The sequence below is a fragment of the Vitis riparia genome, chromosome 11 (assembly GCF_004353265.1).
Source record: "Vitis riparia cultivar Riparia Gloire de Montpellier isolate 1030 chromosome 11, EGFV_Vit.rip_1.0, whole genome shotgun sequence".
In the NCBI taxonomy this organism is placed as follows: domain Eukaryota; kingdom Viridiplantae; phylum Streptophyta; class Magnoliopsida; order Vitales; family Vitaceae; genus Vitis; species Vitis riparia.
This window is the reverse complement of record NC_048441.1, coordinates 15340682-15365610: the sequence shown is the minus strand read 5'-3', so window position 1 is coordinate 15365610 and position 24929 is coordinate 15340682. Positions and strand designations below refer to the sequence as shown.

General features: G+C 34.8%; 4 protein-coding genes across 5 annotated transcripts; 3 read left to right on the top strand and 1 right to left on the bottom strand.

Annotated features, from left to right (window-relative positions):
- The first annotated feature begins 961 nt into the window (after nt 1-961).
- Nucleotides 962-7008, top strand: LOC117924487 (DEAD-box ATP-dependent RNA helicase 52C-like). The gene is made up of 6 exons (XM_034843110.1): nt 962-1985; nt 2239-2322; nt 3323-3565; nt 5098-5265; nt 5423-5536; nt 6027-7008. Exons 1-6 carry the CDS (start codon nt 1314-1316, stop codon nt 6591-6593), a joined length of 1848 nt encoding a protein of 615 aa, XP_034699001.1. The 5' UTR covers nt 962-1313; the 3' UTR covers nt 6594-7008.
- Nucleotides 7009-8661: 1653 nt separating this feature from the next.
- On the top strand, nt 8662-12303 carry LOC117924584 (uncharacterized protein At2g34160-like). The gene is made up of 5 exons (XM_034843245.1): nt 8662-8902; nt 9335-9383; nt 11406-11468; nt 11556-11620; nt 11901-12303. Exons 1-5 carry the CDS (start codon nt 8786-8788, stop codon nt 11997-11999), a joined length of 393 nt encoding a protein of 130 aa, XP_034699136.1. The 5' UTR covers nt 8662-8785; the 3' UTR covers nt 12000-12303.
- A 581-nt stretch (nt 12304-12884) lies between these two features.
- LOC117924447 (adenine nucleotide transporter BT1, chloroplastic/mitochondrial-like) lies at nt 12885-17339 on the bottom strand. The gene is made up of 3 exons (XM_034843050.1): nt 16580-17339; nt 13826-13987; nt 12885-13724 (listed from the first exon to the last, which is right to left on the bottom strand). The coding sequence occupies exons 1-3, from the start codon at nt 17144-17146 to the stop codon at nt 13254-13256; spliced, it is 1200 nt and encodes a 399-aa protein (XP_034698941.1). The 5' UTR covers nt 17147-17339; the 3' UTR covers nt 12885-13253.
- Nucleotides 17340-21123: 3784 nt separating this feature from the next.
- On the top strand, nt 21124-24750 carry LOC117925003 (chaperone protein dnaJ 49-like). Of its 2 annotated transcripts, none has more exons than XM_034843782.1 (3): nt 21124-22237; nt 22331-22613; nt 24061-24750. In XM_034843782.1, the coding sequence occupies exons 1-2, from the start codon at nt 21526-21528 to the stop codon at nt 22597-22599; spliced, it is 981 nt and encodes a 326-aa protein (XP_034699673.1). In that variant the 5' UTR covers nt 21124-21525; the 3' UTR covers nt 22600-22613; nt 24061-24750. The 2 variants fall into 2 exon arrangements, with proteins under 2 accessions (XP_034699673.1, XP_034699672.1); XM_034843781.1 differs by having other exon boundaries at nt 21126-21283; nt 21435-22613.
- The last annotated feature ends 179 nt before the right edge of the window (nt 24751-24929 follow it).

Genomic DNA, 24929 nt, shown 5'->3' with positions numbered 1-24929 from the left:
TGCCATTCAAATGTCTTTTCTTACAAAAAGTTTCCAACCCATTTCGATGAATTCAGTCATCTTCAGTTCCTACCCCTGTTCTCTGTCACCTATATTCTCAAGCCATGGACCACGAAAGACAGGATTTTTGTTTTTATTTTTATTTAAATAACTTTTAAAATATGAGAATTCAAAAAACATTTTTAAATTGTGACATTAAGAAGAAATTCAATTCAAAATTTATTTTCTTAGAAAATAATATTTATAAAATTTTATCTTTTAAAAAAATCTACCAATTCAAGATTCAATTAAAAATATCTCTTCAAATGATAATTTTCAATTAATCCCCTAAAAAAGTATCATTTTCATAATTAAAAAAAAATGGTTGTGATATAAGATAGGTTTGAGATTTAAATGTATTTAGGGTTTGTTTGGTCGTGATTTTAAGAAATATTTTTAATTTTTTTTTTATTATTTAAGTGTTAGAAATATTAAAAAGATTTTTTAAAATCATAATTTTAATAATTTTTTTAAAATCATATAAAAGTGGATTAGCGGCAATTTAATGTGATGAATGGGAGTATCAACTGCCTGCTACTAACAACAGGTCCCCCACAAACAAACTTTGTCTGATGAAAATATCTGGGAGATAGTGGGTGGGACCCACTTTTTGAAAATTAAAATAATGAAAATATAATACAAAGCTACATGCAAACCCATTCGCCGCGGCTGACTTACAGTCCTTATTACCATTCTGCCCTCCTGGCCTCTCCACGCTAATTAATTGCGCGTGTCCGGCCCCACAATTCGTTTCCCACTTTCCCAAATTTGACCCTCCACCTTGCCCACTTTCCCAAACGCGGCCTTATTTCGAAAGAGTGATTTTACTGAGATGGCCCTGGCGGAATCTTCAAAGCCCACGCGCGCCTTAAGTTAAACTTAAATGACAGTGGGGCTTTGCAAGGCCTCCAACCCTCTGGGAAACCTCTCTTTTTTTCTCATTCACGTTCTCTCTCTAGACCCCCTTCGGTCTTTCTCACTCTTCTCGGAAAACGTGCTTGAGTTGTGTCCACCTTCTTCTCTCTCTCTCTAGGGTTTTGTAGCTTTTTAATTTTTTTCCCCATGGGGTCTACATCACATCTCTCACCTGTATATTATCCAACTCAGCTCTGTTTTTGAATCAATCAAACTACTTCAAACGGTTCATTTCCCATTTCTTTCACACTTTCTCCGTGCATTTCTGAAGCTTTACAGCGGTCTCTGGCCTAGGGTTTTACCCATTTCATCGCTGTTTGCTTCACCGAGGGTTGAGCTTTGGGAAGCTTTCATTAACGATGACAATGTCGTGGGCTGATGTCTCCACTGACACACCCACCAACCCAACTCGCCTTGCTCGCCCCACTCGCCCCACATACGTGCCCCCACATCTCCGGCATGGTGCTGCGGTTGCCACCGCCAACGGCACCACTCCAATCGGTTCCGACTGCCCTCCAGAACAAGGCCGGACGGCTACCAGCCGGGGCCGTGGCCAGAGCCGGGGACGTGGACGTGGGCAAGGATGGGGTCAGAGGAGAGAGGCTTCTGAGGCAAATGCTAGCCCATTCGACGGTTCTGAGAAATTTGATGAATTGGAAGAGGTAGAAGACACTAATGGTGGTTTGAGTATAAATTTCGATGCGTACGAGGACATACCAGTTGAGGCCAGTGGCTCCGATATACCCCCACCTGTCAGTGCATTTGCAGAGATTCATCTGGGTGAGGGTTTGAACCAAAATATCAGAAGGTGCAAGTACGTGAAACCGACGCCGATACAACGCCATGCCATTCCGATTGCAATGGCGGGTCGAGATTTGATGGCCTGTGCCCAGACGGGTTCGGGCAAAACGGCGGCGTTTTGTTTCCCGATCATATGTGGTATTTTGAGGAACCAGTTATCGCGGGGTGGTGCCAGGCTTGCTTGTCCAACTGCTCTTATCCTATCTCCGACGCGGGAATTGTCTTGTCAGGTGAATGGTTGTTGTTGGTCCATTTGGTTGCTGAGAACATGTGTGAAAAGAAAAGAAAGAAAAGAAAATATATGTAGATTTCCGAGGCACTAGAACCTTGACTCAGCTGTGCTTAATACTAAGGTTTTGGTTTGCTTGGGGTGATGGTGATTCAGGCTGAGGTTCTTTTGATGCATTTTCTCAGCAACCAAATAAAACAATATGGGTTTGTTTGAATTTTGATTTAATTCCTTTTGGGTTTGTGATTTGATAGATACACGAGGAAGCTAAGAAGTTCTCTTATAAAACCGGTTTGAAGGTGGTAGTAGCTTATGGAGGAGCACCAATATCTCAGCAGGTTTGCAAATTCCTAGTATATCATTATTTTAATATTTGAATATTTGGAATAGAACCCTTACTTGTTGTTTTCACGATCATACTCCAATGGGGAATAACGGTTTCTGGTATTTATAGACCACTGCTTTGGAGTGTGGCTTATATATGTATTGTGTGTGCGAGCTCGGGGCGCTTGTTTTGGGCCTTGTCTCAGTAGGTGCTTGCTATTAGCTGCAAAACATTCTATTATGATCTATTTTGTTGCTCAAAGATGGGTGGAAAAGTTTGAAAACTTGGAACCTTAGGTGGATGTTGTAGGATTCTGGATTTCTTATCTTTTCTGTCAAACAGAACACCAATGAAGAAGAGAAACATGAGCAGTCAGTCTGGTGAGATTCTTGATCATATAGGCCATGGGAGTCACATTGTATTCTGGTTTTCACCCCTTACCGAATTTTGATTCTCAAAGTATGTGTCCTTAAGTTTTGGTTTGAATACCTTTTCCTGCAATTTTCCCTTTTACACTCCTTTTTCTTCTACCTAAAGGCATTGTTATTCTCATAGGTCTATTGTTGAAGTGTGGGGATCATATTGACTATTTTATTGCTTGTCCATTTTTTGCTTTTTCCTAAGCACCATTATCTGTTACCGCTGTCAGCTGGACTTATTTTTTATTTTTTCTTTCATCTTTCCTTGAAGGTGCTAGTCGCAGATATGAAAATATGGAATTCTCTATTCATAGGGGAACTTGTTGTCCCCTTAACATGTCTTAGACAAGTCAATATTTTATTAATCATGTATTAGTTACTTGTTTATGCTGTCTATGGTGGATCTCTACATTTCTTTATGCCATCTTTAGAACATTATTCCATTAGCTTCTTTTACCGAAGGCAATTTGTCCATAATGTTGTCTTATCCTGTCCCTTCATTTTTTGGGCCATTTTTTTATTTCAATAGTTTTAAATTGAGGAACTTTAACTTTCAATCTGTTTTTGACTGCCTCTTAATTCTTGATTCTCCAGTTCCGTAATTTGGAAAGAGGTGTGGACATCTTAGTTGCTACACCTGGTCGCCTTGTGGATATGATTGAGAGAGCAAGAGTTTCTCTTAGAATGATAAAATATTTGGCTTTAGATGAGGCTGATAGAATGTTGGACATGGGCTTTGAGCCTCAGATCAGGAAGATTGTCGAGCAGATGGATATGCCACCACCAGGTGCAAGACAGACAATGCTTTTCAGTGCTACGTTTCCTAATGAGATACAGGTTGGTTGTTTCCCTTGTTGTGCACTGTCTATCTGGCAATGAATTTCAGATTCTTGATCATTTGGAATTTTATGCAGCTGTCCGGTGGAATTTTCATGGAGAGGTGCATAAATTTCTAAGAGCCCATTTGGTAGCAGAAAGGAATTCTTTTTACAAAACTGTTTTTGTTTTTGGAAATATAGATTATATGCATGTTAAATATCTTGTTAGTTTTCAACCATTTTCAATTATTAAACTCATCCATGTCCAAAAATGTTAAAAAGATGTTTTTGTCATTTCCTGTTAATCACCAATTTCTGGAAGGTTTTTTTTTTTTTTTTTCTCTGAAGAGTTTATGGAAGGTGCTACTAATATATTCCAACGTCACGTCAAATAACATGTTTGTTTTGGACCGTTTTCAATTATTAAAGTACTTCCATATCTGAAAATTAAAAAAAAAAAAGTTTTTGTTGTTTCCTGTTGTTAATCAATTTTTTGGAAAATCTTTTCTCAAAGGTTTACCAAAACATTCTACCAAGGTTCCTCTGTCAACTTTCAGTTGCCTAAAACTGTTGCCACCTTTATCTCATTAAGGATGATCTGCAGGATCTTTGGTCTCATGTTCCATATTATTGTGGTAAAAAGTTAGCTTGATGACTTGATTTTACTCCATTGATGGAAAAAATTTCAGAAATTTTCAATCTCATATATAAATAGTATCATTGAAACTTGTCTCATGATTATTACTTTTTGCATTGGAAATTTTCTAGACATGGCCATTTGTTTTTTTGGTTTTACATTTCTCCATGCTTGCCATGAGTGGCTGTCTATATTCTTAGTTTGAGGCTCAAATTCAAGACTTCATCATAATTCCCATAAAGTGTTCTTTGGTCATTAAATATATGTCCTACTCCTTACCTTTGTTTTTGATATAGAAGTGTTGAGAGGCTGTAAACATAATGGATTAACTTAGGCTTAGATTGTTAAAAGCACATAGCATCCAAGATCAATCACACGTTTTGTGCTTGGCTTGGCCAAGCTAACAGCCTAAAAATACTAAATAGTAAATACAGTTAAGCTAGTTAATAATTGTGGAAATTATCATTGTTCCTTATGGCATTTGGTTTAAATTTATACTTCTATGTGATGAAAATACCCCTAGAAAATGCAAAAGAAAATCAGAGCGGTTGATGCCAAGACCCAACAAAGTACTAGTCTTCATATCTTTGTGATATACATTATAATTATTTACATTGGATGCCAACTGAACAAGCTGAGCTTGAACTATGCTGTAGTGTGGTGTGGTTCTTGTTTTCACCCCCAAATGGGAAAGTACTTGTAATTGTTTACAGATTACATGTGTTCATTTGATGCATCGGAATTTTTTTTCACCTAGCAAAAATAAAAAAAAAAAAAAGAAAAAAAGAAAAAGAAAAATGAAAGCTATGAATAAATTGAGCTTCTCTGATAGCTTGTTTGATTGTTGTATTTATTTTCCACATTTTGGACTGCTACTCTGGGCTAATCAAACCCATTATTCATCTATCTTGCAGAGGCTTGCTGCGGATTTTTTATCAAACTACATATTTCTATCTGTAGGACGAGTTGGTTCAAGCACTGATCTTATCATGCAGAGAGTTGAATTTGTTGAAGATACAGACAAACGTTACCATCTGATGGATCTTCTTCAATCTCAAATGACAAATAGAACCCCCAAAAACGTATGTTACTTCTTTTTCCTGTTCAAATTAGATTTCCTGACTGCTACTGCACAGTTGTGGTTTTGATTTGATGCAGATTTTTATAAAGTCTGTCATTTCTTTTTAACTGAAATTTTCAGTTGGCTGATTTTCAGAAATTGAATAACTTGTTGTGCAGTATACTTTAACTCTAGTTTTTGTGGAGACAAAGAGAGGAGTAGATGCATTAGAACAGTGGTTGTGCATGAATGGTCTGGCAGCAACAGCAATACATGGTGACAAAGTGCAAATGGTTAGCTTATTTTCTGTCTTGACTCTCTTTAGGAATTTGGTTGTCTGGGATGAATACCATTAAAGGTTGAATGCTATTTAACAATGGGATGGTGCTAAGTGGACTGTGCGCTTTATGTTTTAAAACTTGGCTTGTGGGAAAATAAACTTGGCTTGCTGGAATCTCATTTTATTTTTATTTTTATTTTTATAATTTGTCATTTGAATGCAGAAATATTTATTTTCTGTGTGTAGCTGGCTGTAACTTTTTTGATAATTTCTTGTTTAGCTATTACTAACTGTATAAGAAGTTTCTCAAGCTTTGACCAATTTATTTTATTTTTGGGATGGATGGAAGTTATGAATTATAAGCTCGAATATCTTCTTTATCTGTCTTATAACTTTTTATCTAATATGAATTTTTATTCTGTTCAGAAAATTGCTTATTTAGTTTTGCAAATTGTCTTCTTATATCATCTGCATTAATTATTATTTACTTGTAAAATTTAAAGGAAAGGGAACGGGCCTTGAAATCATTCAAAAGTGGAGCCACTCCGATAATGGTAGCAACTGATGTTGCTGCACGAGGCCTGGATATTCCACATGTAGCACATGTCATCAACTTTGATCTGCCAAAAGCCATAGATGACTATGTTCACAGAATAGGCCGGACAGGTCGTGCCGGTAAATCAGGTCTAGCAACAGCATTTTTCAATGATGGGAACCTTTCCCTTGCAAAATCACTTGTGGAGCTAATGCAGGAATCAAACCAAGAGGTTCCTTCTTGGTTGAACCAATATGCTGAGAGACCATCATATGGTGGTGGTCGGTCCCGATACGGAGGTGGCAGGTTTGGTGGACATGATTTTCGAAGTAGTTCTCAATTGAAAAGGGAAGACTATTACTCTCCAAGTCCATATGATGATGTGACTCAGACTGACGTTTTTGTTGCCCCTGCTTCTGGTGAAGGTTACTATTCAATCCCTTATGGTGAAGCAGCTCCACCTGACTCTTATGCTGCTGGATCAGACAGATATGGATTTGATCATGGTTCAATTGTGGCAAGTGGTTGGGACTAAATGACTCATTTCATACTTTAAAGTGGCTATACTTAGCATTTGGTATAGAGTAGTTTTGACATATAAACAGCTGCTGAAGACTACAGGAAGTGAAAATAGTTCCAACTGTGGCTGTCCACAAATACTTAAGCTTTACATGGTCTTTTGCCCTGATTAAACGCCATTGACTGTAGCTGTCTTTTTGTTAGTTGGTACATTCCTAGTATTTGATCATCTGTGGTTTATTCCTCTTGGGAGGAAATGAAGGTTGACCATTCCCTCTATGCAGGATGGTTGTCTTGTAATGAATATACTCTCATGTATATTTGTAAAGCTTCAAGATGAATCTTGAACCCAGGTGGGATATGGAATGTTGTTTTCATTCCTTCAATTATGTTATACTTTTGTTGTTCAGTACATTGCTTTTCTAATTTTATACACTCTGGTTCATGGTTGATTATTTAAAGCAAGAGTAGCCGGTGGTCTGCTATATTTTTTGGTCAGCTTCAGTTGGTAGTAGCCAATAGCAGGTTTTCTCGGCCCATAACTTCAAGAATGGAATCACTTGTTTGGGACGGGAATGATCATTGTCTGCTAAAACGATCTCCAGCAATAGTTTTTTAAAACAATTTTTGAAAATAGTTTTATCATGTTTTGTAAAACAAAAATAGTAAAGTCAATTAAAATGTTATTAATCTATTTTTTTTTATAAATAACTTTTATTTATTGTGTTTTGTTTTTTATAATTCTCAGTATTTATGTAATTACTTTTTAAAATAAACAAAAACAATTAGAAATAATTAAAGAGATTTTTTTTTTTAAACAAAACACTCTATTTTTTATTTTTTAAAATGAAAAAAATGTTTTTTATTTTTTAATTATTAAAAGTGTTTTTCTGATTTTTTTTTAAATTTTAATGAAAAGAAAATTGTTTTAAAAATAATTGCAAATTAGAGCTTATATTTTTTTACTTATGCTTTCCATCTTCAACAAAAGTTTCTTAAATTCAGCTACAATTCCTCTTTTTGATTATGAAGTGTGGTTGGATATTAATTTGGCATGAAATTTATAGGCATTCTTGTGGTGCATTTATACTAAATGGAAAATGAGAAGTTGGAATATAAATAAAGAGAATTATAATAATATATGGAAGAGACTAATCAAAATCCAAATAAAGTATTTTCATGGCCATTCTAGGAAGTGTTTTTAACTTAAAAAATGTTTTATAAAATTAAAAAAACACTTTTAAATATCTAAGAAATCACTTAGATTACATTTAGTTGATGTGATATAATATAATAGGATATGTACATTTAAGGATATCATATCCATTAGATAAAAATGCATATCCTCGTATATGACTTCCTATAAGATATAATATCCTTGAATGTGCATGTTATATCCATAAGTTATTTTAAAGTAGGGTTATTTGATCAAAAGACCCATTAAAAACTTAATTTTGAAAATCTAACCATCTATCATCACATTTTGACAAAATATATTTTCATTATTTTCTTATAAAATAATTATTTCCTTTAAAACCTATGTGTAAATACTTGAAATAATCAAATGCATTTATGTAAAAAAAATAGATTACTTTTTTAAAAAAATACGAAAAATGTTAAATTCATAAATATGATGATTATTTTATTTTTTTTAAACCAATTAATGATTTATAATAATATATGTGATGAAATATGTTATGTTATTGTTATATTTAATTTGTAAATTAAATAAAAAAATATGAAATATATATTATTTTTAACGTTTAAAATAAAAATTATATCATATTTTAATATTTTTATTTAAAAAATAATAGTTAAAAGAAAATGTTATTTGATTAAAAGCGTCATTAAAACCCAATTTTATAAATCTAATCCTTTCTCTTTTTTTTTGACCTAATTTTGATAAAAATATAATAATTATTTTTTTAATAAAAATAATTATTTCTATTAAATTATAGTGTAAATATTTGAAATAATTAAGGAGATTTATGTAAGTTGAAAAAAAAAATTATTTCTTAAAATGAAATTTTTTAACACAAATAAAAAGCGTAGGCTGGTGTAAATAAGAAAACAGAGGCTTAACATACCCTCTTGCGAGCAGGTGTCCGTTTCTCTGTGCCTCTTCTTTCACTCTCATCATTATCTCATCTTCGACGAGGGTTAGGGTTAGGGTTTGTGGGTTTGTGGGTTTGTGGGTTTGTTTAAGCTATGGAAGAAATCACAGAGGGAGTGAACAGCATGAACATTGCAGATTCTCACAAGAAGAATCGGATTCAGGTCTCTAACACCAAGAAGCCCTTGTTTTTCTATGTTAATCTCGCCAAGGTATGTATTCATTTACTTTTTCAATTTCGTTTGCTTATCTATGTTTTGTCATATGCTCTGTTTGGTTGCTGAGATACTGGTAGGGAAAAAGATAATGAATTGAAAGTTTAAATCTTGGATTGCTTTGGACTCCGATGGTAGAAATTAAAATTACCCCACTAGGTTGTGCCAGGGCTGAACCCTTTTTTAAAAACACGAGGCTCCAGATCTTGCTTTTCTTTATTTCCTCTGCTTTTTATCTGTTTTCGTGGAAACCAAACATAGGGTTAAAGATTCGTGTTTGTGTCCCTGGCTTGGACGTTTTGGGATCTGGGGTTTAGATGTTCTGTATGGGTCCCGAATATGCCTTAATTACGTGAGTTTTTGTTCTGTTTATATTATTAGGTATCCCGAGTTTTTCATCTGTTACATTATTGTAATGTTGGTTTGCAGAGGTACATGCAGCAGCACAACGAGGTGGAGCTCTCTGCCCTGGGAATGGGTATTCTTTAACTTCTCTACATATTGATAATTTTCTGCACAATGTCAATTTCATAAATTCCTTTGCCTTTTCATGCCTTTCCATATTTGTGGCCTTGAATGCCAAATGATTTATAATTCTTTATTTCATTAGCAATCAAATGTATGGTATGACTTTTGGGTTGTGATGTTCATAGTATTGAGGTGCCTTGCACTATTTTGGAAAGCAACGCCATAATGTCTGTGTTCCTTTAAGCTAAATTAGGGCAAAACAATTTCTTGGCCCTTCGGTTTCTTGGCTTCCCAGCATCCAAACAGTAAAAGATAGAGACTATCTTTACCACTTTTATTCTTCAAAATTTTGACTGAACATTTAAACTTTCTCATTGCATCATTTTTTGTTGGAAGCTTTCATAAAATGCTTGGAGTCTTGATTGCTTTGTTACCCTAGATGTGACCCTAGAGATAAATGATTGTGTTGAGTACCATCTGCAATTTGTTGTGCTACTGCTATCTTTGTATTTTTGTATCACATGGTGCTTGTGGATGTTTTATGATTCCATGTGGAGCATATGATTGTATTTTGATGTGAACTTTTAGTGGGTTCTTATCTCTTGGTTGCCCACATTCTACGTACTTAACAGTCTAGTTCTATTTCTATTTGTTGCTATCCCCAGAATGCAAATTTATGTGTATTGTAAGTCATTTTCTTTATAATTGGTTACATTTATGTCCTTCTGGACTTCTTCTTTTACAAGGTTATGAAAATGGAAGTGTTTCTATGTAAGGATGATTGGGTGAATTGATTTTGAAACTTGTTTCATTGGGCCAAGCTCAATCTTCCAAGTTCATTTGCCTGCCACTTTTGTTTATTTATTTGTTTTAGTGGCAGTGGGGGGTTTGATTTGTAAGGGGTGGATTGATTATATAGCATTACTTCAATTCTTAAGGATAGGTGGTTGTCTATTAAATAAATGGAATTACATAAATTCTTAATGATGGATTTTCCTTCTTCTTCATAGAATTCAGGTAGAAATTTATGACTAGCTGGTATATTTAGTATTGAGGTTGGTTTTACTCCTTTATGTCATAGTTCTTCCCTTGGTCTCTGACATTTAGGTGTTCTTTCTTACCTTGATTTCTTTTCTTTTACTAGTAAAGTGATTCTTTGTGTTATTGTGAATGGGTTTGTCCCTCTTCAGTCTTATGCTAATCTGCTTGAATATCTTTGTCTTGCCACCTAGCATGCATGCTTAGGCTTTTCATCTAGTGGTTCTTTGTTATTGTGAATGGATTTGTCCCTCTTCAGTCTTATGGTAATCCACTTGAATATCTTTGTCTTACCACCTAGCATGCATGTTTAGGCTTTTCATCTGGGTCATTTGGATACGATCTTCAATAGGTCTTATGTGGTTATCATGTAGATGAGCTATTTATCTTTTATGTATGATCTTAATTTTTAATGTTAACATAGTTTTAATTTGTGTGCATTTTAGTCACTTTCTTTTTCAGTTTCTCAATGTAATTGTGAGATCTGTTTTTGTACTTTGCACATACTATATGTTGAATTTCTATGTTGTGGGATGTCTACTGTTAGCCTGCATTCCATACTAGAGTATTCCATAGTGTTTGCAAATTGTGTTGTGGAGTTAGTGTTGTATATTATAAATAATTTTCTCTTAATTTTTGGTCCAATCTTGGACTAGGTTGATGCACATCTGATATTGCTCCTAGATACGCAAAATATCTTCTTCTTCTTCTTTCTTTTTATTATTATTATAATCCCTAATTGAATAGTTGGAATTTCCTTCCATGTGGAATATTTGTATGCAACTGTTGTACACTGGCATGTATCACAGATTTTGTGGGAATGGGGGTATAATTGGTATTCCATTGCCTCAGACAAACTTCATGCCATGTATTATATTATTTTATTTCTTTTCAAAAGAAAAAATATTGTACTCTTTATGTGGATCTGATCAATGATCTTAGCAGTTTCTTATGGCAGTCCTAGTGACTGATGTGTAATCTCTCATATCTGCAGCTATTGCTACTGTTGTTACCATTGCTGAAATTCTGAAAAACAATGGATTGGCTGTCGAGAAAAGTAAGTTCTGTTGTGCTTTTTTCTTTCGTATTATAAGCTAACTGTTTAATCTTTGATTTTGTGAAATTTAACGGTTACACCATGCAGAGATCATGACATCTACTGTTGATATGAAGGATGAATCAAGAGGTCGACCCATCCAAAAAGCCAAGGTGAGTTTGGAATGTAGGATATGTTTGTGCTTCCTGTATGATATTGTTTAGAAACATCTGCTATGGGGTCCATTGGCTTGAGGCCCCTCTTCATTTTATTTGACTTTTTTTAATAATTATGTCTCTATGGTAGGTGCTTTTTTTTTTTCTGTTCTTTTTTTTTCTTTTACAGAATGTTTTATTTATACAAATTTGCATTTTTTTAGTCATTGTGAGGATGAGATGTACTTTCAATCTCTGTGAGTGTTTGATAACCTTGGGTTGATATATTGTTTCTCAGATCGAGATATTGCTGGGGAAGACTGAAAACTTTGACGAACTGATGGCAGCTGCAGCAGAAGAGAGGGAGGCTGGGGATGTTGAAGAGCAGCAGAGTTGAGAGGATGTTGTTTCCTTAGCATCTAGTTTGTCGTTCTTAAGTGTGCTGGTACTGGTAAAGCAGGGTACTCAGTCAATTTCAATGTTTGTAGACGGATTAAGGTCTGCAGTCTGGGATTAGCTTGCTAGCTGTGAAATATTATGTTAGGAGAGTAGATCTGCAGTTTTCCATTCAAAATTCAATTTTGTTTGATTTTTTATTTTATTTTATTTTTATTTTTAACTTGATGTTTTTATTTGAACACTTGGATGTGATGTTTTGGAATATGTATGAATCGATGCTTACTAATCCTTGGTTTTTTTTTTTTTTTTAAATATTAATTTTATTTTAGTCTTTTATTGGATTAAGAAAAGCTGTTATATACTTGTTACCCTTCTGCTTTAAGAACCTTATAGTATAGCATAAGGGTGATTCCTTCATTCTAAACTTTACTATCCCAATTTTGATAAATAAATAAATGAATATCTATTTCTGGGATTAAACCTTTGATCTTTGTCTAGGTTGGCCACATTGTAGTTTTGCAGGAGCTTATTTGTCCTGGGTGTGTTGGTTTGGTTTTGAACCTTGAGATAAACAGAATACATTTCCACCTTCAAGCTTATAAATACTACTTAAAAACAGTATGCTTGCATGTAAAATTGATAGGAAGGACTAATGTATGATGGAAAATTTTGTTAATAGTAGTCAAGCTGTCCTTAAATTAGATCCCAGTCTTTCTTATTCTGCATTCAGAATATCATGAGCTAATCCCAAACTATAGAACCTGCAGAATGTAACAAAATTCTTATGCCAAGGTGCCTCTTCTGACCCTTGGATGATTGAATTAAGCCTAGTAAATAAAAGCTAATATTGGTTAACTACTCACGTGGTTTCACACTAGTCACGGCAAACACAAAAAGGGCACTCCAGAATTGCATTTTCGTTGCCAGCCGCCCACCAACCAGTCGATGAGCATGACAGTCTACAACACATCATCTTACAAACTTATCCTCTCTAAAATAATAAAAAAATAAAATGCATCGAACTAATGACACTTGAATGCCCAAATCCCACTTCATGTCTCATCCCAGAAACAAGGATGTTTAGGCCAAAGCCTAAATTAAAATGAAAAACATAAGGATGCAATGGATTAAACAAATGCCCCCATCAGCGTGTCTTGGTTTTGCCCTTTTCTGATCAAAGGGGCTGAATATGTACGCAAAACCATTTATTCCATTGAATAAAAATATCAATTTTTTACTCATCGAAAATGCGCTATCGATCATCTTCTTTCTCGATCAGGATCCTCTTGCACGCCTCGTAGCACATAAAAGAAATCCCAGCAGCGGGTACCAGTTTCATGCAGCTTGGGCCCAACCCTCTATACAGACCAGGGAGCCCTTCCGTTTCAAGTATGCTTGCAAGAGCATGTAGTACGTTTTGGTACTGTCTCCCATTGAGAGCTCCAGCCTGCATATGCTTTCGAGCAACCTCAAGTGGGAAAGTTGCACTACTTGAAATAGCACCAGCTGCTGATCCAATTAAGAGGGTCATGATGTTTCCAATTTCCTCCTGATTAGAAGCTTTCTTGTAAGCTCTCCGAAATGTATCATAGGCAAAGTAATTGGTCGCAGCATATGGGATTACTCCAATTAGACTGGGGGTCAGGCCTCTGTAAAGTTCTGCAGGTCCCTCATCTCTCATGATCGTAAGGAATGCGTCTAAAAGATTTTTGTACACACCTCTCTGCAATCAGACAAATCAGCAAGTAATGAGACAAATGAGCTTTGAAGAAGATGCTTTGGTGCTTAACATTCTCTAGACCATTTATGAGATTTGAGTTTCACCTGCACGGTTAGTCTGGTTTTGAGTAACTCAAGCGGGTACGTACATAAAGTAGAGCTAACTCCAGCAATGGCACCTGCAATAGGTGATGCAGGAAAAGGAAGTTTAGGCTGTTCCCCAGGGTTAGGCGTCAAGTGCTTCTTCACTGTATCATAAGCAAATAACTGTAGGAAGGTTCTATTAGTAAATATAAGAGTGCAACAATGCATTGAAGCCAATGTAGATTATATCAGATCCCACAACAAAGGAAATGTGATTCTGTTGAATGTGAAGGTAGGTTTGGTTGGAAGTTTAATTGTATAAAATGTAAAAGCCTACGAATAGCAAATGTTCAAATCACATAATGCACGAAAAATGGTTATGACTAACAAATGTATTGTGCCATACATGTATTGCTAACAGAAAACATTCTACTGAGAAATCAGTCATTGCAACCATCATATCTTCTCTGTTTAGAACATCTTCCAAGGACTTTAGTAGCTGTGTTTGAAAAGATTATTGATGAAAACTCTACTAGGATACTAGGATCTAAGAACTTTGTTTGGTACTCTTTTCCAAAGTGTATTATTGAAGTACACATAATTGGAGCCCCACCCAGTATGAACCAAAAAGGCTCCTACCTATCTATGTATCTAAACAAACAACACTCACACATATCTATAACTAGGCTACCTAACTCTTCGAAAACAGGGAACCACTATCATTAATGATCACATATTTTTCACGTCTATAACTAGGCTACCAATCTCTATGAAAATAAAGACCATTTCATTCCTCCCACACATTTGAGGATCTGAATCATTCAATGAAGTGGTAGATGATTGTCAACCAGTTAATTTGCCTCTCTGCAGAACAAAATTGAACCAAAATATAATGAAACCAAACGGCAGCAAAGAGAAGAAGATGAAGATGAATGAGAAGGCATCAGGTAAGTGGGGGTTTATAAAGAGTTCTCTTGAATGAACAAATAAAATTTGAAAATATTATTTGTTTCCTGATAAAAAATAAGGATAAATGAGTTGAGGAGACAGATGAAGACACATAAAGTTTATGAAGCATGCTATCCTTCTAGGTAACAACTGTAAATGACAAAACTATATGAATTATAAATAAATTACATGGAAAAACCTCAATATGTCGGGTATGAAGAGAACAATAAAGCAAAACTTGCAGGTACTAGCTTATTCCATGAGAAGTCTATTGAGGCATACGAGGGTGATCTAGATCAAAAAGATTTCAGATCACGTGTCAGTGGTAGAGTCGGATGACAAAACCTTTTGCATGCCATATTATACTGGTGGCTTTTAGAGAAGTGTTCCAAATTTCCAATTGTGATTATTTGTCAGTTAAACCATATTTCCTGTTGAAATTTCAAAACTCCAACCCCCAGTCTTAAATATTCCATTGTGAATGCATTAATAACCGGTAATGATATCTTCGTGTAAAAAAGTATAATATAAAAGAATGAAATAAATATGAAAATCACTTAGATAAATTTCATATTAGGGAAAAGCACGTAAATATAACAACTTGATTTATGTTCACATTAGTGATCCTATTCTTTTCACTAGATTATTAGTTAAAATAATTGATTTTGAAAGCCAGATATTAGATAAACGAGAAGTGCTGAAGATGCCTAGAACAGGAACGGATATGGTTTAGCTTTCTAGCAACTATGGATATTTATGTTCATTGTTTCATTTGTCTTCAATTATACTGTGCAGTTATTGAAACTTTGAGCCATCTATCAATTTCATTTTGGTGGTCATAGTATCATATATGCCATTTAACCAGTACTTTTAGCAGAACCTGTCTTACTATTCAAATTGAAACCAAGAGATACTTTTCCAAATTGGAACTTACCGTAGAACTTTCAGACTGAAATTTCCATTCTTATTGTAAAATGCGATAACTTATGAGGGGAAAAAAGCAGGGATTCCCTGAGTAAAGGTTCTGTGCCACAGGATTAAGTGATCATCAGCAGACAATCTCAGAGCAATAATATACCAATGAACATCAATTACAAGTTTGGTTGTATGCTCAACCGCATTGGACACACTCACACACATGCTAAAAACCAGTAAATTGGGGCATCAAATAGTTCGTTTCAAAAATAAAAAAGGGTCCACTTTCTTAGGAAGAATCACGGTTTAGCTAATCTAGCAGGCATATCTTAACTAACACTTGGTTTTGGTGGACCATAAATCACCATGGTTTATGATATAAATGACAAAGAATTAAGTACAAAGCCAAACATATTAACAGCCACAACTCAAATGAAATTCATCAACTGGAAAGCAGTTCATGATATAAATGACAAAGAAAACAACACATTATTACAAAGTGAAACTATCAACTCAAATGATAAAGAGGGTCATTTCCTAAATCAATAGTTTCGAGACTCAATTTTCCTATGGAAGCACACAAACAAGAACATAGACAACCAACATACACAAACAAGAAGGATATCAATAAACCAATATACAAAATTCTAACAGAAAGAACATAGATGTATTGTCACAGCAATCACAAACCAATAACCAAAACCATATCTATCTGCATTGTCAGAACAATCAGAAACCAATAACAAAAATCATTTCTATCTGTCATTGCTCAATCGAATAAACCAGGAAGCTAATATCCAAACCAAGCAATCAACCCACAAACACTAAAATCAACGACAATAGGAAACAATTTAGAACTTTTACAAAAAATAAAATTCCAAGTAGAAAACATGGAACAAGTAAAATGCACACCTCAATGGCCCTGCTGGGCGCAACACGGATAACATTAACGAAATTACCCCTGAACAGGCCCTTCCATCCATCATTCTTCATGATATTCTGAAACACTTCACCTGTTGAGTTTCCACAACTCCCTACCATCAAATGAGTCCTTATAGTCTCTAATGGAGCAACGGCCGTCCTCGACACCGCACCCGCAATTGCCCCACTGATCAACCTCCTTAGAGACGGATTCCCAATCTTAATCTTCAATTTCACAGCACCCCTCTTCTTCTTCTTCTTCGTCACTATCTCCTCCTCTGCAATCTCACCCACTCCCAACTCTGGAACCTCAACAATCTTATACCCAGATTCCTGCACCAAGGCATACTTGGTGTACATGTTAGCGAATGGAGGCCTTGAGCCATTGTCATGAGAATTGGGAGAAATCCCAAACCCCATTCCCGCCTGACCCACACTTGCGAATAAGCCACCCGGGTGAAAACAATTCTCCTGGGGACTCCACTGGAACCCAAGTCCAGAAGTGGAGAATAACACATCCCCATTGCGTTCAACTCCCTGCAATCCTCTCCCACCCATGGATACAGAACTTCCCCAGGAAACAAACAGAGCAAGAGAGAGTTGCAGGGAGTAAAACCCAGAAGCGGAGGCCTCTGGTTTTCACTGTCGCAAAGAGCAGGGAGGGATGGTGGGGTGGTCCTTGTCCAAAATTTATGAACGCCTTTTTGCTTTGCTTTGCCCTCCAAAACTGTCCCTTTGTGGGCAAGAGAGCTGGGCCTTGCTTGAGAGGGTGAATATTTTATTGAGTGCAAATTACACCAACTTTATGAGTGCGAATTTACCAATAATTTTCCTTGTTACCAAACACTACTTTCTAGACTGTGGGAGCCCATCTTCTCTCTCTCATTATTTTAACAAAAACACCATAACTAAACATTCAAACTACATTAAAAATAAAAAAGAACAAGATTTCTTTCTTGTTATGCTCTTAAGACATACGGATTATCATATGATCCTTTCCTATATACAAATCTCTTGTATCTTGAAACATGGGCGTACAATTTTTGTTGTTACTACACTTTCCATGATATTAAAAATGGGGGAGGTGAATGATAAAAATGGTTGTACTTACGCAAAAAGGGCAAGTACTTGTGTAGGGAAGGCAGCAGGCAGTGAGTGCCACAGGATATAGATAGAATGTGATATTTGGGTTTGTGATGGGGAACCTTACAAAATATGTACGTGTATTTTAATTTTAATTTTAATTTTAATTCAACAATAAATATAATGCACATGCAGATTTTGTGCCACCGACACTCTATGAGATTGGACCATTTTCTCGTCACATCACCATGTGAGTGCCTCTCTCCCCTCTCCCCACCATTTTGTTCATTTCTCTTCTTTTTGCTTACCCATTTTTCATTTTTGTTTTATTTCTTGTTTGGAGCTCTTTTTACTAATTATTATGATTTTTTTCTATCTGTTTCTGTTGCGGGGGTAATATGTAGTATCTACTACAAACCTTTCCTAGTTGGAAAAAGGGAAAAAGGTTACATTTCCAGGAGAAAAAAATTGGATTCTTTGGAATGTTGGCATGTTTGGGAAAAAGTGGGCCATACTTGAGAATATAGGTAAAATTTACTTTTAAGTTTATACTCTATATTTGAATTCAATAAAATACTTTTAGAACCTAATTTCAAATAAATCAAAATCTTTTTTTTTTTTTAATTTTAGTTATAAATTAATAGCTTTTAATGAGTTACTTTAGAAAAAAGTTTACCCAAAAAAATTATTAAAGATAAAAAAAAAAAAAAAAAAACATCTCGAGTGCGCCAACATGAAAAAACTTAAAATTTAATATTTTTAAAAAAAGGTTTGTTTTTTATATTTAATGAAATTTCCACTAAGCTAAGATAACACACACAAGGTACATAGAAAAAAATTCTTATTCCATTGTACCATGTTATTCATGCTTTAAAAAAAAATAGAATTTTAAAATTGGAAATGGTAAAATGTTATGATCATATATATTTTATAAAGAAAAAAAAGGTTATTTGTGGATTAGAATTAAGATTCCGGATTTGAAAATAAATGCTTAGCTTATATTTCAAACATCATATTATTATCCTTTAATTCACATTTCAAATTCTTGAATTAAGTATTAACCCCTTTATTTCATAAGTAAACCATAGTTTTAAAATTTAGGGTATGACACAATCCAGCGATTCGTGAGTTGCAACACAAACAACTTCATTAACTCATACAAATGAAAGGTAAGTGGGATATACATTGGTTGAAAAACCTTCACTAAAAGTGATTGAAGTGTAGCAACTCACAACAAGGATATGAAGAAGAAAATCCAATAAGATGATTAAAGTAAGATGTGTGATAACTGTTAGAGTGATTTATTTGTTTCATATGCTAGATTTATTATCATTTTTTAGGAGTAATGGTCGTTTCTTTTCTTTTTTCATTTAACCTATTTAAACTTTATTTATATTATACCTATTTTTCAAGTGATAGAATAAGAAACCTTTTTTTCTATATGACTCTTTAAATATCACATAGTATTAGAGTTTTTTGATTTATGATATCATTAAAGAGAGTTTAATCCCACACATAGCTTTCTCTGTGTCTAATTATAGAATATTATCACGGGTGATTTCATCAATTTTTCTTGTTTGATCATAATATTTGATTTTGTATTTGTTTTATTTGGTTCGTATTTGTTTTCTTTTGTTGGGTGATTGTTTTTATTTATTCATTATGGTCAATAAAACAAATAATTTCCTTTAATCTATTAGTATGAGATTTGATGAAAAAGTGTATTAATTCGTAATGGGGTTATGCAATAAAAAATTTCCCAAATGACAAAAAAATGTGGAGTTATATTATTAGATCTCTATTCAAAACCAGAAATAGAGAGAATAAAAAATATACAGAATAATTAGACATTTGGGAAGTAAACATGAGGTGCATCAGTGGTTTAAGGAGACCATGCAGAGTGGAAGCATTGTTGTTCAAGTGGTTGACGTCTGTACAACAACTCCATGCCCAGCCACCTTAATTCTTTCAAACAAAGCTTTCAATGCCATCTCCAGATTCCCCACCGCCAAGATCAGTGTAGAATTTGCACAGTTGGTCTCCCTCCCTCCCTCATTATTTTCTGTTTGATTATTTTCCGAAATTGCCCTCATCTGACACTTACAGATAGTGATGTTTTGCAGGATTCAACGGTGGAGGCAGCATGAAGCATGTAGATCGTATATTGTTAATATTTTCTTTTCCGTTCTTCAATTTTCTCATTATCCAAACAGATGACGAGGGATGCTTAAGGTCAACTTCGGCCAACCTGTAGATAGTATATTTTGCAATATTCACGGAATTGGTGACATCACAATATATAATTTATGTATTATATAAAATTAATTAATTATAAAAACTTAAGAATATAAATATAATTCAAACTTTTAAAAATATTTTATCTCTTATATTTGATATCATCAAATTAAATAATGATAAGTTTAAATCTAAATATATTATTTTTTTTTAAATTTTATTTAATAAAATATATATAATATTTAAATGTGAAGATATATTTTAAAAAAATATATATATAATATTTAATTTTTTTTACACATAAAAAATTACAGATGTTATTATTTTATAATTTTTAAAATTATTGTATTATTTAATTTTATTATTTTAATACTTATCTTTATAAAAATAAATATTTATATTTACTTAAAGAGTTTAAATTAATGAAATTTCAAAAAATAAAATAAAAACAAAAAAATAAAAACCCAAGGTTACACTATCTATTTTTTGTAAAGATTTGCGCGAAGTTTAGGCATAGCCCAGTGGTAGCTATTTTCTTAGTCAAGTGCTGCAATCCAGCATTCCCCTCTATGTTGTTGCCCAATGTAACCAATCCCACATCAGAACTTGACAAAAAAAATTCCTCTGATAAAAAGTGGGCTAAAGCATGGACGAAATTCACAAAGCATTTGGCCAGTCCACAGTGGGCTGAGGTGCTTTGGGCCTGTGCAAAGTATGGCCCATTTTGGCCAAAAATGGGATCAGCCTCTGGCCCGTTGGACCGACCGGTCCTATGGGAAAGGTAGATAAATAAATTTGGGAGTGTGTCAGTAGAAAGACCATTTTGACCTGGTATGATTTACTTTTTATTTTTCTAACACATTTGGAATATAAATGGACAATTTTGTTAATACGCCTTTGGAGGAAATGTGGCTATTTTTGTTCTCATTTGACCGCAAAATATAATTGATTGCCATTTTAGTTTTTTTTTTAAATATTTTTATTAAAATTTTCTAAATTCAAATAAAGCTTTGATCAAATTTGTAAAGAAGTTTCTGATCGGGTAAAATTAGAATGAAATAATAATTAGAATTTATTCCATAGTTAATCCAGAGAGGAAATTCCTAAACCGGTGCAGGAAAACGCTCTGTCCACGTTTTGGGAATATCGTTTTGCTGGAAGCCAAACAGCCGGCTTCAAATGACCCAATCTATAAAACAAGGACGCAATTTCTTGGACACTTCTCTAGCCTGCTGCCGATTTGGCTCTGCACCTAAAACGTCGCCGTTTTTGTCTGTCCAAATTCCTCCGTTATGTAGAGACTCTGAGACCCTAGTCGATCGAAATTAAAGTGAGAAATCAAATCTGCGACGCATCATCTTTGTGATCCATTTGAAGGTTAAATTCCAATTCCTGAAATTCTTGCCTTTTTTGTCATCAATTGAATCGAAAATTTCTATTTCTGTTTTGACCCTCAGTTTCTCGTCAAACCCAACAAAAAATAAAAATTAAATTCAGTGATACAAGTATATATATTTTTTGAATGCAGATTTCATAGATAATTTCCAAATTTTCTCTCGTTTTCCCTAGTTTTCTAGGGCTTTTGTCGAGGTTTCCTTCATATTTTCTGTGATTTCGATATGGACGGGAACAAAGATGAGGCCTTGAAATGCCTGAAAATTGGGAAAGATGCGTTGGAGGCAGGGGATCGAGCCCGTGCCTTGAAATTCGTTACGAAAGCGCGTCGTCTTGATCCGAACCTTCCTGTTGACGATCTCTTATCGGCGATTGAACGAGAAACGGGTCAATCGGAGACGCCGGCCGGTGGGGCTAATGATGAGGCTTCGAAGGCCTCCGATCATCCTTCGGTTCGACATAGGGTTCCATCGAGTGGGTCTTCAGCGTCTTCGTCTTCATCATCGGTGGCGTACACGGAGGAACAGATCTCAATTGTGAGGCAGGTTAAGAAGAAGAAAGATTACTATGAGGTTCTAGGGTTGGAGAAGAGTTGTACTGTTGAGGATATTCGCAAGGCTTATCGGAAACTGTCTTTGAAGGTTCACCCTGATAAGAACAAGGCTCCGGGTGCAGAGGAGGCTTTTAAGGCAGTGTCTAAAGCGTTTCAGTGTTTGAGCAACGAAGAGAGCCGGAAAAAGTACGATCTTGTTGGGTCGGATGAACCAGTTTACGAGCGGCATCCAGCGACTCGCAGGGCAAACGGTTTCAATGGGTTCTATGATGGCGATGTTGATGCAGAAGAGATCTTTAGGAACTTCTTCTTCGGTGGAATGCCTCAAGCAACCACCCAGTTTCGGGGGTTCGCATTCGGGCCTGGAATGGGAACGAGAACGGGTAATAATGACTCTGGTGGATTTAACATCAGGGCACTTATTCAATTACTTCCAGTGCTTATTATTCTGCTTTTGAACTTTTTGCCATCATCAGAGCCAATGTATGCATTCGCTAGATCTTACCCATATGAATACCGGTTTGTCACACAAAAGGGAGTGAATTATTATGTGAAGTCAACCAAATTTGAGCAAGATTACCCTTCAAATAGCCATGAACGAGTGGCTTTTGAGGCACGGGTTGAGAGAGAATACTTTGCACTTCTGTCACAGAATTGTCGGCATGAGTTGCAGCGTCTCCAGTGGGGTTTTATACGGGAAACACCGCATTGTGACATGTTAAAACAGTTTGAGGCTGTGGCATAATGACCTCAATCAAGGTATATTTTTTATCCTAAAGCTTTGCAAATTTTACTATATTTTCTTAGGGGGTTTGGATGAGGATGTTATGTTATGCTGTGCCTAACTGTGATATATTCATTTTTCTCACTTGCACAAGTCTTAAATCTCCAAATGTAGGTTATATCTTTACTTTGAACAAAGTTGGAGCATTTGGTTTTACACAGATGTACATTTGTGTGTTAGAATCTCCAAGAGCAATGACAGTCTGATCCTGTGCTTGAATTTCTCTAGCCTGACTTTTTTGTTTTTTGTTTTTTTTTTAAATATGCCATCCCTTTGGAGCATACCATGTTGCAACAAGACAATGATCACCACCCATATTCTGGTCTTGGCCCCGTGTGCAACTTGGGAGAAGCATAAAAAGATTATAAACAATCATATATAAGGGAAACTTTGTGTATAGTGTTTTGATATGAAGCGAAATCTACTATCAAAATGTAGGAACATGCTTTGAAAAATGAGATGCCCTTTGCATGTGCAGGAGCCCTAATTACACCCTTGTGGAAGGAAAAAAATGTGGCTCAGAGTGAGAAAACCTTGTGAACAGTTTTGCTTGAATTTTTTATGATGGAAAAATGTTTGTAAAATAATTATTTTTTAAAATCAAGTTTATATGATTATTGTATAACTGACCCTTGATGTCTATTAACAGTTTAATGTTGTAAACTTTGTATGATACAGAGAGATAGGGAGATGGTAAATTCTAAAATAAGTCGATAATGATGTTCATATTTGTGATTCTTTAGGCTTGTCAGCTGAAAGGCTGTAAACCAATTTCAAGGAGGGAAGGAGGGGCATTCACTTCCATACCCCTATAAATATAGGAGAAAAGAATTTGGTTTTATTTATCAATAAATAAATAAATAAATATAGGAGAAAAGAATTAAAAAAAATGATGCACAAGCTCGATGATGCTATTCACATATCTTCTGCCTTTTTTACAGTAGTCCTTCAATGTCAAAACATTGTTGAATTCCAAAATTTATTGCCTTTTGGCTTGCTTTATTATATTATTGGTATTTTGATTGACCTATCCCATTGCTTAGTTGCTAGGGATATTTTTGGTGATTTCTTGCTACAAGATTGACCTGAATTTTGTGTCCAAGTTCATGAAATTCATGTTCTGTTGAAGGGGATATCGATCTGTTTTTCTTAGGTTTTTTTTGTAAATGATTTTTTCTTTTTTGTATAGGTAAAGGCTGGTACTGTTCTATGCATATTTTAGCATAGGTAAATTAAATGATTCTTAGTCATGGAATTCTGCATATATAATTTGGATGTATACCAGATTGTCTCAAATCTATTTAATTTTGAACAATCTGATTATCAACTGTAATTTGATTTTTCTGTTTTCTTTGAATATAAAATGAGCACATATATGGGAATGTCTATTGAGTGTCTATTGTTTCTTTCCTTGTTTTGCAGGTTTGTGCTCAGTGCCACTATTTCAAAATTTCTATTTTGAAGAAAATGCATCTGAAATTTGGAATTTTGCATTGAAGATATGAGTGATGGGTGTAGGATGCCATCTTGGGGTTATTGCTATTGAATTTGGATCTCTTCATTATCTTGAACACCTTTAGCCCATTTTGGTGCTACAAACTTCTGGTGCCTTGTATATGCGCCATAATTTTTTAGAAGCATTTATGACTAGCTTTGGTTGTAGTTTTGCGCCGCAATTTGCATAACCATTAATCTCCACTATAGTGAATCTCAAAACTATTCCCCATACACAAAGTTACATATTAAGTTCTATGTAATATTGTCTAAGATCCTCAATAATCACTATATATTTGTATTGATCATGCTTTCAGGTGCATTTTTGTGTTGGTGGTAGTCCATTACCTAGTTGTTATAGGTGAGGTATAGTATGATACTGGTAGGGTTCTCCCAGATTGATGGTGATCCGATGAAACTTTTCTTGCAAGCCTGGACCTTTTTTGGTTTGGGATGAACATGTAAACTTACAGACAAGGAGGGTTTACTCTGTATACCTTGCCTGGCTTCAAGCACACTAGGTCTGCCTCATGTAAGACCCACCAAGAACATTCAGTAACTGATCTTCATGATGATTACTGGTGATTATTTTATCACAGATGTGCATATTTGAATTTAGTTGCCATTTTATTGTAACTGGTATCCATTATTTCTTCTACCAAATTTTGGTCTAAGCAAGTGAGAATTCCATTTTTTATCTTCTTGTCAGTAGCTTTGATGCCCTGGAGATGAGCTTTAATGGGAAAAAATGTTTGTAGTCTTATGATTGAAAAAGAATGATTATAAATGAAAAGGGA

What these genes read in the sequence shown, in the direction of transcription:
- LOC117924487 (XM_034843110.1), top strand. Translation starts at nt 1,314, where the DNA reads ATGACAATGTCGTGGGCTGATGTCTCCACTGACACACCCACCAACCCA. An exon ending in CGTTTCCTAATGAGATACAG is followed by an intron (nt 3,566 to 5,097) that starts GTTGGTTGTTTC and finishes TCTATCTTGCAG; the next exon opens with AGGCTTGCTGCGGATTTTTT. An exon ending in CAAATAGAACCCCCAAAAAC is followed by an intron (nt 5,266 to 5,422) that starts GTATGTTACTTC and finishes CTTGTTGTGCAG; the next exon opens with TATACTTTAACTCTAGTTTT.
- LOC117924584 (XM_034843245.1), top strand. Translation starts at nt 8,786, where the DNA reads ATGGAAGAAATCACAGAGGGAGTGAACAGCATGAACATTGCAGATTCT. An exon ending in TGGATTGGCTGTCGAGAAAA is followed by an intron (nt 11,469 to 11,555) that starts GTAAGTTCTGTT and finishes TACACCATGCAG; the next exon opens with AGATCATGACATCTACTGTT. An exon ending in GACCCATCCAAAAAGCCAAG is followed by an intron (nt 11,621 to 11,900) that starts GTGAGTTTGGAA and finishes ATTGTTTCTCAG; the next exon opens with ATCGAGATATTGCTGGGGAA.
- LOC117924447 (XM_034843050.1), bottom strand. Translation starts at nt 17,146, where the DNA reads ATGGGTGGGAGAGGATTGCAGGGAGTTGAACGCAATGGGGATGTGTTA. An exon ending in CGCCCAGCAGGGCCATTGAG is followed by an intron (nt 13,988 to 16,579) that starts GTGTGCATTTTA and finishes ACCTTCCTACAG; the next exon opens with TTATTTGCTTATGATACAGT. An exon ending in AAACCAGACTAACCGTGCAG is followed by an intron (nt 13,725 to 13,825) that starts GTGAAACTCAAA and finishes GTCTGATTGCAG; the next exon opens with AGAGGTGTGTACAAAAATCT.
- LOC117925003 (XM_034843781.1), top strand. Translation starts at nt 21,526, where the DNA reads ATGGACGGGAACAAAGATGAGGCCTTGAAATGCCTGAAAATTGGGAAA.